At 37.5% G+C, this 14,533-nt stretch overlaps 1 protein-coding gene across 1 annotated transcript in view; it reads left to right on the plus strand.

The window, feature by feature from the left end:
* Positions 1-14,533, plus strand: part of CSMD1 (CUB and Sushi multiple domains 1) — a 2,556,145-nt gene that overhangs the window by 2,226,611 nt on the left and 315,001 nt on the right. The window contains exons 40-41 of the mRNA XM_075598211.1: positions 10,610-10,726; positions 11,755-11,964. Of these exons, the coding sequence (XP_075454326.1) occupies positions 10,610-10,726; positions 11,755-11,964 (327 nt within the window). The remainder of the gene's footprint in view (positions 1-10,609; positions 10,727-11,754; positions 11,965-14,533) is intronic.

Raw genomic sequence — 14,533 nt, forward strand, 5'->3', positions numbered from 1 at the left:
CGAAAGGTGGCCCACATATGTATTCTGTGTAGTGGAGCATGAGTATCACAGAGTTTTAAGAACTCTGAAAATAATCAAGCGCAGAATTTTAGTTGGATATCAAGTTGATTCTGTACCCAAGGGCAGTTAGTAAGATCATGCTGAAATTGTTGTGGGTTAAAGTTTCTACATTTTCAAGTGAGTAGAATTTTAGGGCTTGACTTGAGTGATTTGATTTTCCCTACACAATACACTATTGCATAGTTACTAAAATGTCAGGTAGGATACCAGAGGATTGGATTCTGTAGAGACAAGAGGATAAGATCCAATCAACAATAACAAGGAATGGTTGCAAGATTTTAGGTTTGTCCATGTATTGTATTGTATTGTATGTCTTTATTTATATAGCGCCATTAATGTACATAGCGTTTCACAGTAGTAATACATGTGGTAATCAAATAAATAACAGATAATATAAATAACAGATCATGGAAATAAGTGCTTTAGACATAAAAGTAACATTAAGGAAGAGGAGTCCCTCCCCCGAGGAGCTTACAGTCTAATTGGTAGGTAGGGAGAACGTACAGAGACAGTAGGAGAGAGTTCTGGTAAGTGCGTCTGCAGGGGGCCAAGCTTTATGTATCATGTGTTCAGAATATCCACAGTGCTATTCATATGCTTCTTTAAGCAAGTGTGTCTTAAGGTGAGTCTTAAAGATGGATAGAGAGGGTGCTAGTCGGGAACTGAGGGGAAGGGCATTCCAGAGGTGTGGGGCAGTCAGCGAAAAAGGTTTAAGGCGGGAGAGGGCTTTAGATACAAAGGGGGTAGAAAGAAGACATCCTTGAGCAGAACGCAAGAGTCGGAATGGTGCATAGCGAGAAATTAGGGCTGAGATGTAAGGAGAGGCAGAAGAGTGTAAAGCTTTAAAAGTGAAGAGAAGAATGGAGTGTGAGATGCGGGATTTGATCGGAAGCCAGGAGAGGGATTTCATGAGGGGAGATGCTGAGACAGATCTAGGAAAGAGTAGAATGATTCTGGTAGCAGCATTTAGGATAGATTGTAGGGGAGACAGGTGAGAGGCAGGAAGGCCGGACAGCAGGAGGTTACAGTAATCAAGACGGGAGAGAATGAGGGCATGAGTCAGAGTTTTAGCAGTCGAGCAACAGAGGAAAGGGCGTATCTTTTTTATATTGCGGAGGAAAAAGCAACATGTAGTTTGGAAAATGAGTTTGGTTACATTAAGCAAATTGAATCGTGTCCAGATTTTGTTGTTTTTAAAGTCAAGCCAATAGAGATTGAAATCACCAAGAACTAAAAGCTCACTATTCCCATTCAGAGAGCACATTATGCCAAGAAAGTGTGTGCTATCAGTCAGGGATTGTAGTGGCGTTTTAAGGTCAAGAATAAGATTAGGCTTAGAGAAGGGGAGGAAACTTTACCAACTTGATTTTGATTCAATGGATTAAATGAATAGTGTTTGTTTTTATTGTATTGTATTTGATTTGATTGTATTGAGGGGGTAATTGCCCTGGGGGTATGCCATATAGTATGTATTAGAATGAGTGATACTACAGTAGGTGTGCTGGTTTTCAGAGCTATCCACCAACATTCAGCAGTTCATTCCAAGACTTTTGAGTAGTCTAGTGTTTATGATTATATTGGTTCTAGGCCAGGAGGGTGAAGCTTGTAGTTATTAGAGTAGGATTTACATGAGGCCATAGTAAAGAATAGATATTGAGACAAACTAGCATCAAACATATGATATAAGCAACATTTGAGGAAAGGATCAGATAAGAATCCTGACAGAGGAAACATAAATTTATATCACATGAAACTAAACTGTCAATAGCCACATGAAAAACCAAAGTACAATAAGTCATTTCAGTACCATGTAGACTTTAAAAGATCTTCAGAGGGCTTAAAACAGACCAGATGAAATATACAATCAAATAAAGTACAGGATGACCAAATCAGAACTCTCCTGTAAATTCAAGCTCTTCAAGAGGTTAATGGTATTAATCCCAATGTCACAGGTGAGCTAGACTTGAATAATGAATGAAGATAAAGGTAAATGCAACCTAAACAAAGTGTTTTACATCATAATTCCAGAATTGCTTCAGAAAATGCAAGAAAGAGATGTCTATTACAGTACAGTATGTTTATTTGGAGGTTTGTACTGAGATGTGCAACGTTTTGGATCATGTCCATGAACTAGATTAAATTGACTACATTTTGAGGTAGTTTGGTGAAAATGTTGCAATGATGCAATGTTTTTTTGTGAATTTCTAAACAATGTGAAGTTTTGCAAAAAACTTTGCCAAAATGCAAGGGTTAGGAGAAACCCATGAAAAATGCTATAATCACCATGTCACAGTTTTTGTTCAAAAAAAACAAAACAAAACTAAAGAGTTTGATTTATTAGAGAAGCCCAAACCAACAAAATTGAGAAGACAGCAAATGTAAATAAATTATTAGCTTGCATTATGTTTGCAAAGAAAAAAATATAAAATATGTTGATAAAGGGAGATATTTTAGTTCAAACAGATATTTTATTCACATCATGAATATAACATTTCATTTTTTTTTCACAGAAAATTGCCTCTAATGTCAAAAGTGATTACTTGTTCACAGGCACACTCCAAGGTTACTGGTTGGAATATTAAAATGTCTTACTGCACAATAAAAAATAATTGAAAAATAACTAGCATAGAGGAGAGGCAGATTGTTGAAAAGCTTGCTTTGCATCTGTGTAAGGTTATAGGACAAACATGATTAGAAATGTAATATAACGAAATAATTTTTTTCTAATATACTGTAGATGATAAATGCACAATATTATAATAGTGATAGTCCAGAAGTAGATAATCTTCACTTCTAAAACTGAATATCCAATTCACATTTTTAAATTGTTAATTTCAACTTCTGTTAATCAACAAATATTGTATTTCTCTACAATAAATGGACAGAAATTATCAAGGTCCAAATATGACTTTCGCGCTTCTAAAGGTTTATTGAACATACTGTATTGTGTAAACCCAACCAAAAAATCTTTCATCCACTACTTTACATCATTTTATTATCTGACTGGTTTGTATAACAGCGAACATCTCTATTTTTGCCTGACTTCTAAACAAATTGAAAAGGTGAATAGAGACCTTACTAAAATAAATAATTAATTATATAAACTCAGTTTATGTGTATATATGTATTTTATGTACTGTATAGCACCCCTGATCCAGCGTTAATGTTAATGTTGAATCTAGGTGTGATACCCCACATGCGCGCCTATATAAAGCCCAGCGAATGGTGGCATTTGTCAAATATTTAAAATCTATCTGCACTGGTCCATTAATCAGCATATATAAAATATGTATGTACTACACTATTCACAGAGCACTATATGAAAAAATGAATTCAGTTCTACTAACACCAAAATATAAAAATGCTGAAGCTAAGGTAGTCTGAAAATATCTGTATGTATTTAAGCATGCAGAGGTCCTCACATGTTATTGCTCAATGTTCATTGTCTCTACAATTCCCAAAGCCTTAATACCTTCGGGCCTATGTACTAAGCATTGCAAATGCATTTTAGTTGGGAACAACATTGGCCTATGGAAATCTCATTTAAATTGCACTTGTGTGCACTGATGTATTAATCTGAGCAATCAGTGTCAAAAATAAATTTTATTGTGATGCACAGAAATATTTAAAACCAAAGACAGAACATGAAACACAGACAGAGCTCAGTGCTACATCCAATTAAACTTATACACGGTACAGTGCCTAAATATATATATAGATATATTTTAAATAAAATGGTCTTTTAGTTTAACTCTTTGGCCAAAGTGTTGTAAGCCCTTGAGCCCCTACATGGCAGACCACATCTCAAGGGTACCTAACACTAATATAAATTCTTAATAACCTGTGCATTACCAGGAAGAATGATTTATAATAAATCTGTCAAAATCAGTTGCATAATTCTAAGTCTGATTTGCCGAAACTACACAAAAATAAATTACCACCTCCCGGGAGACCAATTGTCTCGGGAATTGGTAATCTAATGGCAAATGCGAGTAAATATCTAGATAATGTGCTCCGTCCATTTGTTAATTCACTGCCATCCTTTCTTAGAGACACTAAGGATGTATTGCTGAGACTTGAAGATGTAGTTGTGAGTCCTAACACATTTCTTGTGGGACTGGATGTGGAGGGACTATATAGAAGTATCCCACATCCAGTCGGTCTAAGAGCAGTGATACATTTTCTTATCCAACGTGACATCAGTTGTTATGCCCATAACGATTTTGCCATCCAATTGTTAGAATTTGTATTAACAAGGAATTACTTCCTATTCGATCAGAAATTCTATCATCAGATCCAGGGCACCGCTATAGGGACCACATGCGCTCCCACCTACGCCAATTTATATCTAGACTGGTGGGAGGAAACGGTGGTCTTCAGCGAGGCCCTGGAAGAATACACTAGATACATTGAATGGTGGGGCCGCTACATCGATGACATTATCATGTTATGGAGCGGCCCTAAACAACTCTTAAACCAGTTTATCAGTGTGTTAAACAAAAATGACCACAACTTAAAACTTACCTTTGAAGTGAACGAAACTACACTCAATTTCTTGGCTTTGACTGTTTCAAAACAAGTAGATGGCAAATTGACAACTACAATATATAGGAAGACTACATCAACAAATAGTCTCCTATGTGCAGACAGTCATCACCCTCAACACATAATCAAAAACATACCCACCGGCCAATTTCTGAGGCTGCGCAGGAATTGATCAACCTTACAGGAATTTAAAAATCAGGCATGGATATGAACTCAAGATTTGTTGAGCGTGGATATTCCAAGAGATCGATACATAAGGCCTATGTAAGGGGCGAAAGACACAACACGTGCGCACCTTCTAAGTGACAGACAGCAGATGAATACACAAGAGGAAAAAACCATAAGATATATCGGCACTTTCAGTAACCAGTGGAAAGAACTACGCAATATCTTTAATAAACATTGGCACATCTTGCGAAACGATCCTGACTTAAAGCAGGTGTTGAAAGAGACACCAACCATGACCTGTAGAAGGGCTAAAAACCTGAAGGATAGGCTAGTACATAGCCATTTCCTGGTTAAAACACAAAGGACATGGCTAGGGGATAGGAGACCGACCTGGTCATACCCATGTGGCCGATGCCGAGCATGTCCCTTCATGAAGGTCACTAAAAATATCCCTGACCAATCAAATTCCAAACAACATGATATTAAAAGCTTTATCAATTGTTTAACAGTCGGGGTGGTTTATCTCATCACTTGCAGATGTGGCATGCGATATGTGGGTAAAACTCACAGAGCCCTGAAAATCAGGGTTCTCGAACACCTGGGCTCGTTTAGGAATATTCAAGATACCCAAGTTGCATGCCACATTCACAAACAACATAACGGCGATCACCTTCTGTGGAATCGAACACATACCGTAGGGTCCCCGAAAAGGGAACTGGGATAAACACCTGATGCAGCGAGAATGCAAATGGATTTTCACGCTTCAGACGTTGCAACCTAACGGACTCAATGAGAGATATATTTACTCCGCGTTTCTATAATTGGTCCCACACATTTATCTATAAGTCACTGGAATGAATATTACCCATAATAATGGTACTGACTGTTTGGGACATTTTTCCTACATGTACCCATAGTAAGGAGTAGGTACTTGTAGATACCCAGTACAATAAATATCAGCTAACTTATGAAATGTAAGTAACTGAGATATCCAAGTATATATTCAATGTGGGTCCAGGACAATGTCCACATCTTGATGCACCTTTGATGTGTAAATCTATTTCTTTTACATCTAATGTATGGTCATCTATCATCATGTAACCTAGTTATGATTACCCAATTGAATATAGACCAAATAATCATCTAACAAGGCACCTATACTCTACATTTATTTAGTATAGATAGTTACGATATCACTTCACCATTTGGATCCACACATACGGTTTACAACTATTATTAATTGGAGATCTGGGTATACAGTGGAGTTTTAAACTCCATATGATCGTTTTGACTCTTAGAGGTGGTCACTTTAAAGCCCATACACTCCTACGACTTACATACCCCATATATGCATATATTTGTATGTCTTTGCATATATGGGTGCATGCATGTATGGAGTTGGTTGTATATTCTGGCAATTTCAAGAGTGAAGTGGAGACCATGAATTAAATAACGCTACTGTATGTGATTACTATACATCTCCCCTTAACATCATTTATTTGTTTATCTGTACATTAAACACTTCGCAGCATTTTAACTATATTTAGTGACATACTACTCCTGTCATATTATGAGGCCACAGTGATACTCATTTAAGGTCCTTCAAATTGTTACAGCAATAAGGACAAATATAACTAGTACAATACTAAATGCAGACTCTAATTGGCACACACAATGTTACTACTGATCGAGTTGAGAATACATCAGCCGCATTAGCATGTTTGCGTCATCCATCTTTGCTATGATTGGCCAGCTTGGGTAGACACACCTCCGGCCATTCACATAAGATGTCAGGGATGTGATCTCTTGATCACTCCCATTACCTTGACAAAGCGCCAGGTGGCGCGAAACGTACGTCGGTTTGAATGACGCCTCAGTCGTGACGTCATCAGGGAGCGCGGGTACGGAACTGTGAGAGGAAGCTCCGTCGAGCATCAAAGAGACACCAGGTTGTATTTATCCAGAATCATGCTGCTATAACTATGAGATTTGCCTATGCATTCTGTTCCCATATGTGATTGCTTACATTACAATTTGAGATAAGCATACCTAGAGAAACCTGATATCGCATTATTCGTGAGTATATACATAGGTGTTGATAAGGATATATTACACCAAACAACACAAATTTATAGGCGATAAATAATCGTGGTATTCTCTTTAAGGGACAGTTATATAAGCAGCATAATAGGTTTTCTCCAACCCCAAAAGCAATATGTGCATGGACTAATGAATGTATATATGCATGAGATACAGACACTAAGCAAGTGAAGTGGTGTGAAGTATATCAAAGTGATTCTGCAAAGCTCAACACACACAGAGTTCACCAAATATCTACACATGACTCTAGATATGTTTCTATGTGTTATTAAGTGTGACTGTGTACTTATATGACCACTGGTGCACTATATTATATACTCCTTGTCCTCCACCCAAATAGATAGGAAGAGACACTTTGTCTACCAGTTAAAACTATATCGGTTATTCACTCTCTCGTACCTACCCCCTGTTTCTTTTACACAAGACATTTTTGTTCCCTTTTGAATATATGTTTAATAAAGTATTTTAAATATGTTTAGTAAGTGGCTAATGGGTTGTTCCCAAGGATTGAATTCTTCCTAGCCCTTTATCGCTTATAGTGAGTGCATATAGGATTCTTTTTGGTTATCTTAGTAACCTCCCTCCCCCTTTATGTTGTTATTACTCCCGTATGCACCCTATATGTATATATTTTTCACACATTTGGAGAGCGGCAGTATTTATTTTCTTTGTACATGTAACCTGTACATTACCAGTTAAAGCACTCTGTATTAGATTTGTCACAATCAAACTGCAAGCAAGCAAGTTCCCCTGAGAGTGGGAGATGCAATGGAGTGAGCTTTTAACCATTTGAAAGTGGGAGGGGGTGAGCTTCAAACTAGGGAGGAGGAGCCACCCTCCAATCAGCTAAGTCCAGCTGAACAAGGATTGTAAAACATACAGGACACCTGTACAAGCTCATATTGAACCCCAAAATAACCACAACATATATATAAGCATATAAGTGTCACCGAGGAGTGCTACTGAGCATGGCAATATATATTTAAAACCAAAGACAGAACATGAAACACAGACAGAGCTCAGTGCTACATCCAATGAAACTTATACACGGTACAGTGTCTAAATATATGTATAGATATCTTTTGAATAAAATGGTCTTTTAGTTTAACTCTTTGGCCAAAGTGTTGTAAGCCCTTGAGCCCCTACACGGCAGACCACATCTCAAGGGTACCTAACACTAATATAAATTCTTAATAACCTGTGCATTACCAGGAAGAATGATTAATCTGTCAAAATCAGTTGCATAGTTCTAAGTCTGATTGAAGCTCTTGACGCACAGAAATAGCCTGCATTAGGCATACAGATGTAAATGGTATGTAGTGAAAATAATGTTTCCGTGTGGCAAAAAAAGTAGCAAGTGCATTAAATGCATCCGCAAAGTTTAACCGGAAAACTGTCTGTTAAATAGTAATAGTCCAGAATCAAGTTGCTAAATATCAAGAAGGAAGACATTTAATGCAGCAGGAATGTTTGATTTTATAGGTGACCAAAATGCATTATTCTCACAATATGGCTCTTTTAAGTAATATTACATGAATCATTTATATTTACTAATAATATTTATGAATAAAAAATACACAACATTCTATTTTTATCTAAATTGTATCAATCAAGTATATAACAGGATGTGATACATTAAAAATACAATTATGGGCCGCATGCTATAAGCAGCGATAAGCCCCTTATCGCCACTAATCGCCAGCTTCTCAAACTCGCTCAATTCTAGTAGCCCTGGTCAGCTTATCGAGGCTAATCACCGCTCTAGAATGGAGTTTTCCTCTCCAAATCATCCTGCCACAAAAAGTTGGCAAGAAGGTGGTGAGAAGCTGCCGAGAAGTGGCGAGACGGCACTTAGAAAAAAAATTCATTTTTCCTGCATCAGATTGATGTCGGGAGACTCCAGAGCTGATATCCATTAATATCAGCACCGGAGACCCCCGGCATGAATCAGATGCATGAAAAATGAATTTACAGGCAACTTCATTCCCTTAGCGGCTAAACACTAAGGCAATAAAGGGGTTAACCATCTGTGCCATGCTTATTGAGGGTAGCGGCGGTGAGTCAAGGTGGTATTTGGCCCTTGGTTGGTGTTGAGGTCTTGCCGACCCCCTTCATTACCTTAGCAGTTAATACCGCTAAGGTAATGAAGGGGTTAAACCCTCCTACTACCCAACCAGTAGGCCTAAACACCCATCCTTTGGGCTAATACACCCTTCACCCACCACACAAAAAATACACACAACAGCCCTACTAGCCACCTCCTAGGCCACCAAAAACCATTACAATATTTAATCGTCAATAAACAGCCCACCCACCCTCTGTGCCCCCACATAAAACCATGATTTAATTTTTTTTCCACACAGGATTAACAAAGGCTGGCAGTGGTCCCCATGGGTGTCCGCAGGCCCCCACAGGGCACCTCAGGGAGTTCCCACGGTGTTGAGGGGCCCTCAGGTGGTACCCACTAGGCTCCTTGGGCCTGCAGGGTGTCCCCACGGGTGTCTAGGGGTCCCCAGGTCCTCCTCACGGGTGTCTGAGGGACCTCGATTGTTCCCACAGGTGTCTGTGGGCACTCAGGTGGTCTCTGCAGGTGTCCGGGGACCCCACAGGTGTCTCTGGCTGGTCCCTGCAGGTGACCAGGGGTCCTCAGGTGGTCCCCGCTGGCCTGCGGTACCATTCCTGTATTTAAAAAACAAGAACTCGGCCTACATTTCAATAAATACACCTCCCCCACCAAACACATACACTACAGTAACGTGCAAAATAACTATTATCCAGATATGGATAATAGATTTGCCCATTATTAAACACAACATTAGCCAGCCAGCATAAATAAAGTAAATAAAAAACGTTTTACTTATCCCTGCCAACATGAAGAGCATCCTCGTCAGCATACTGCAGGGCCATGTCCTCCAATGCCAGCAACATACATTTAAAAAAATACAATCTAATGGCCCCTAAACCCTTAATCACCTTAGCGGTTAATTACCGCTATAGTAATTAAGGGGTTAACCCACCCTGCCCCACTACCCACCTGGGAGGCCTAACCACCCACCCCGGACCCTCTATACCCACCCTGTACTCATTGAGTGGCATAGTACTACATCATACCATATAATGTGGGCATGAAAAGCTACTAAATCAGCTAAAAAGCTACCTGAAATCAACGCGGTTCTGCTGCGGAGACCCCTTGCTCATCTACATTAGTAATACAATTTAAATTAAAATATTTTTATTTGGAGTGAGATTTGCGCAGAGAGAGTGGCGGCTCTCTTTCTCTGCATCAGAATCAACTCGCCGGGTGAGCCCTTTTCGGAGGACAGATCATCTTGGCGCCGGCTACTCGCCATTTGTTGAAATGTTGCTATCACTGGTGTTTGGGGCTTTCTGCATACCATGATAGCAACGTTGTCAAAAATGGAGATTTAAAAGCCTGGCGATTATTTTCTATCAGACTTCACTGCATGAGGCCCTAAGTGTCATGCGGTATGTATGAAATCTTCCTTCATACAAATGAACATTGTACAGTAAAATGGTTTGCATTACTTTCTAGCATTAGAAGTTGGTCCACAGAAACTTATATAATCTTAGTAGATGGTCCCCATCGGTTGCAACTAGTTGAAAATGGCAATTGAATAATGCTAAGCTATTATGTGTATAAAGCACATATCACCCAGTGAAAGGGTTAAAATCATTTTAGTAATTAAATATATTAATTTTATTTTTCATTTACTAGCCAAGTGTGGTGGAACAATGATGAACATGGGAGGAGTAATTCTGAGCCCAGGATTTCCTGGAAATTACCCTAGTAATTTAGATTGCACGTGGAAGATTTCATTGCCAATCGGATATGGTTAGTATAAACATACAATTTTAACTTGATTGTTTAAAGATTTGTTTTTTTTTAACAAAAGTCACTGTATCTGAATTGTCGTTCATGTATTAATACAGGGCAGTTAAGAGGAAAGTAGAACTGCAGATGTAGCAAAACTTACTCTTCTATGTGCCACCTATTTAGGCTGCTGACAAATACTACAGTATATAATAACAAATCTAAAAGATACAGTAGGAGCCAATGAAATTCATTATCTCAGTCTATGAATATTTTTCACAATTTCTAGAGGCAGAAGTGGCAATTTAGCAGGCTCTAAATGCTAGCTAATTTGGTTCATGAAAGTATTTAGAAGATTCACTTTTGAATGTTTATTTAATATTTTCTTCTTTAGATTTTTTTTTTTTTAATTTGTTTCTGGAATGTTTTCTCACCTCGTTATCAGAGTTTTGTTACCTGACTCCTGTTCTGTTATGGTAATATTCATCCTTTTCTGGGCCATAGTATTTTTCTTTTTTTGCTATTTACCAATTTATGCAGAAAACGCTTTTTTTTTTTGTCAAAAGAATTTAGTTTTCACACATCTAAACATGTTTTTTGTTAACAAATCAAACACCTTGTGAGTGTCCCGGAGCTCTGATTGAGGCAATTCTAATAGTAACAAGTGTAAAACACTCTGATTTAAGCATTTGCTGTTGTAAAATAAAAAAAAAATTACAACACACTGTAGAATACAGCAAAGTAGATACAATGTTATGATTTTGCTCCCGTACGTCACAAGGAACTGCTGCCCACCTATGTTGTTGCTTCCAATTCTGGTGCAGTGTGGTGCAGCTCAAGGTAAAAATGTGTACATATGAAGTTTATATGTTTCCCCCAAAACGTCTCTAGTTTTTAATATATAGAAAATAAACACCAAAAAAAGTCCAGAAATATTTGAAAAGAAATAATAACTGATAACACAGAACAATATACATGCACACTGTAATTACATGCCAGGTGACTAAATGAGATATTGCTCATGTACTGAATATCAATTCTTTGCACAGGTGCTCACATTCAGTTTGAAAACTTTTCCACCGAGGCAAATCATGACATTCTTGAAATTCAAAATGGACCCTATCATACCAGTTCACAGATTGGACAATTTAGTGGAGCTGAACTTCCGTCATCTTTACTCAGCACAACTCACGAAATATTCATCCATTTTTTTAGCGATCATTCAGAAAACCGGCAAGGCTTCAAACTTGTATATCAAGGTAAGGAAAACATTGCAGTGTATATTTCTTTCTTGCATTGTACACAACTTCTTCCATTGTACAGTACATATACAGTATTGGGATATTTTAAGAATGTTAACAATCCAATTTTGATTATAAAGATGAATGTCACGAAAACATTCATGACCTTATTCTTCACTCAGTATTTGTTCCTCCTCCCCCATTAATTAAATTAAAATAACAAGCCACCTCACCCAAATCAGAAAGTAAACACAGACACTGATTTGTATGAAAACAGCCGCAGCAGTTATCAACAGTTTAAAATAATAAAATACTTGCCAGCTAATACTACAATTAACCCCCACATTAACATAAATATGGCAGCTACCAGCACAAATGCCAAGTGGGTATGTCAAACATATACAGCCAAATGTTAGCGCCTACCAAGCTGCAAAGATACAGTAAGGCTTTGCTGATTGCTTCCCAGACTAAAATAGGGCCATGACTCCATCCATTAACTAAAATATGCTCTAGCTGGCAAGGACCTCAAACCAAAATACTTAGTTTCCCCTTACAAACAACATATTAAATATATATAAATACATGAACAAAAAACAAACAAAAGCGCAAGCTCCATAGCACGTAACTGAGTAAAAAATAAGGTACATTAATTTAAAAAATCAGCAACCCATAAGAATGTGCACTTACAGGATTTCAAACAGAACCATTTGTGGGAGAGAAATCTCTATTGTGGTCATCTGCGGTGGTAGGGTGAGTCCCAGGTTTGCAGAGTGGATGTAAACAGCCCAGGTTCACCATGAATTGGCAGCAAGATTTAAAGGCATTCAATGCCTGTAAAGATACAGTAAGGCTTTGCTGATTGCTTCCCAGACCAAAATAGGGCCATGACTCCATCCATTAACTAAAATATGCTCTAGCTGGCAAGGACCTCAAACCAAAATACTTAGTTTCCCCTTACAAACAACATATTAAATATATATAAATACATATAAAGTCATTTTAGAATTTATCATTAACCCAAAACAGGGAGGAAGGGAACTTCCTCTCCCAGTGAGCTACATTAAATTGTTGCCCACAGATACCTCACTGAGTTCAAGTGCCAAACAGGACTTTCCCATCTGTCAAAATCTACCAGCAGCACATTTACAGACTATCCTTAATGAAATGGAAACACATAGCCCAAACTAAATTAACCCTGTAAAATACTGCAGTGTCGATGAGCCCTGTTCCCAATAGATCCACGGGACCCTGTTTTTATTATGCAGTAGTAAGGTAAAAAAAAAAAGTTGCAACATACATTATGAGTAAAAAATGTGGTAGCTGTGACAAGTATTATTGCTGAGGTGTGCAATGTTGTTTGGAGATATAAAAAAACTGCTGTAACTGAGCCAGTTTTGAAAAGAAATGATCAAATATTTTTTTCCTAATTCTGGTTATTTGTGTTAATGTCAGTGCAGTACAGTGCAGTTCTTACTGATTAGCAGTTATGGGGAATGTTTATTTTTTCAAGTGTTCTATGCAATGTTATGCTATGGCATTTCATTAGGATACTCTATAGGTCACCCATTCAATTTGTAATTTCAGTATCTTTCCTTTTAACCATGTGTTACTACAGTTGTATGTATGACCAGAATAATAAAATACAAATAGGGCTTGTTCACTCCCTTGTTTTTGGTACATACCCCATCTTTAATATTCTTTAAGCCCTGGCTCCTAATTGTGAAAAAAATATACATTTCCCAGTTTATCAAATCATTTTATTATTCCATGATTGCTATTTTCCTTTTAAGTAAAATGTCCCTAACATGCAATCTTTAAAAAATCTTTCATTAGTAACCAAGATAACAAAAGCCATAACTATAAGTAATCTACAAGATTTAAACCATTACCACAGAAGGGATATTCTTCATAAATGTATTAAAAATATATATATATATTTCCAAAAAGCAAAGGCCTTCATTTACCATACCAATTAGGCAATGGCTGGAGCAGTGCTTTTTGCAAAAATCATGATATAAACTATTTAGGATCCAAACAAATTGGACCGCGAACATTTTTATTTTAATTAATCGTTAGGTTGATGCAGAATTTGTGCTTGATATCTACTGAAATACAAAGTCTTATATTTATTTTGTGGGGAAGCAGCCTTGCTGTCGTTCTTTTCTCTTACTCTTGATTGAAGGAATTTAATTTAAATGTCTATTAACTCTGATGGTTATCCAGAAGTGTACATTTGTTACAGTAGGTTATGATACTGTGTTATAGACCAACGAGTGTTATTTGCAAATAAAATATAGTGTACAGAACTTTCAAAATCTCACCTGTCTTTTTTCCCTAGTGTTCTGTGAGGTTTTGAATGCTATGTACACTATAATGTAATTTAATTTATGAAGTCCTTTTTTATCCGTCATTTAAACAGTAGCACAAACTTAAAACAAATCTACATGAAGCAAAGCTAATTGGTTTCAGCTACTGTATGACTTCCTCTGTCTGCATATTGCTGTTGTACAGTAGCTTTAAGAGAACGCTCTTTGCTGAAGGGTTTCTTTAAGAATGCTTTCCATGTAGATTTAGAGCATAGCTAAAC

This window comes from Ascaphus truei, chromosome 4, assembly GCF_040206685.1.
Source record: "Ascaphus truei isolate aAscTru1 chromosome 4, aAscTru1.hap1, whole genome shotgun sequence".
NCBI classification, from domain to species: Eukaryota; Metazoa; Chordata; class Amphibia; order Anura; family Ascaphidae; genus Ascaphus; species Ascaphus truei.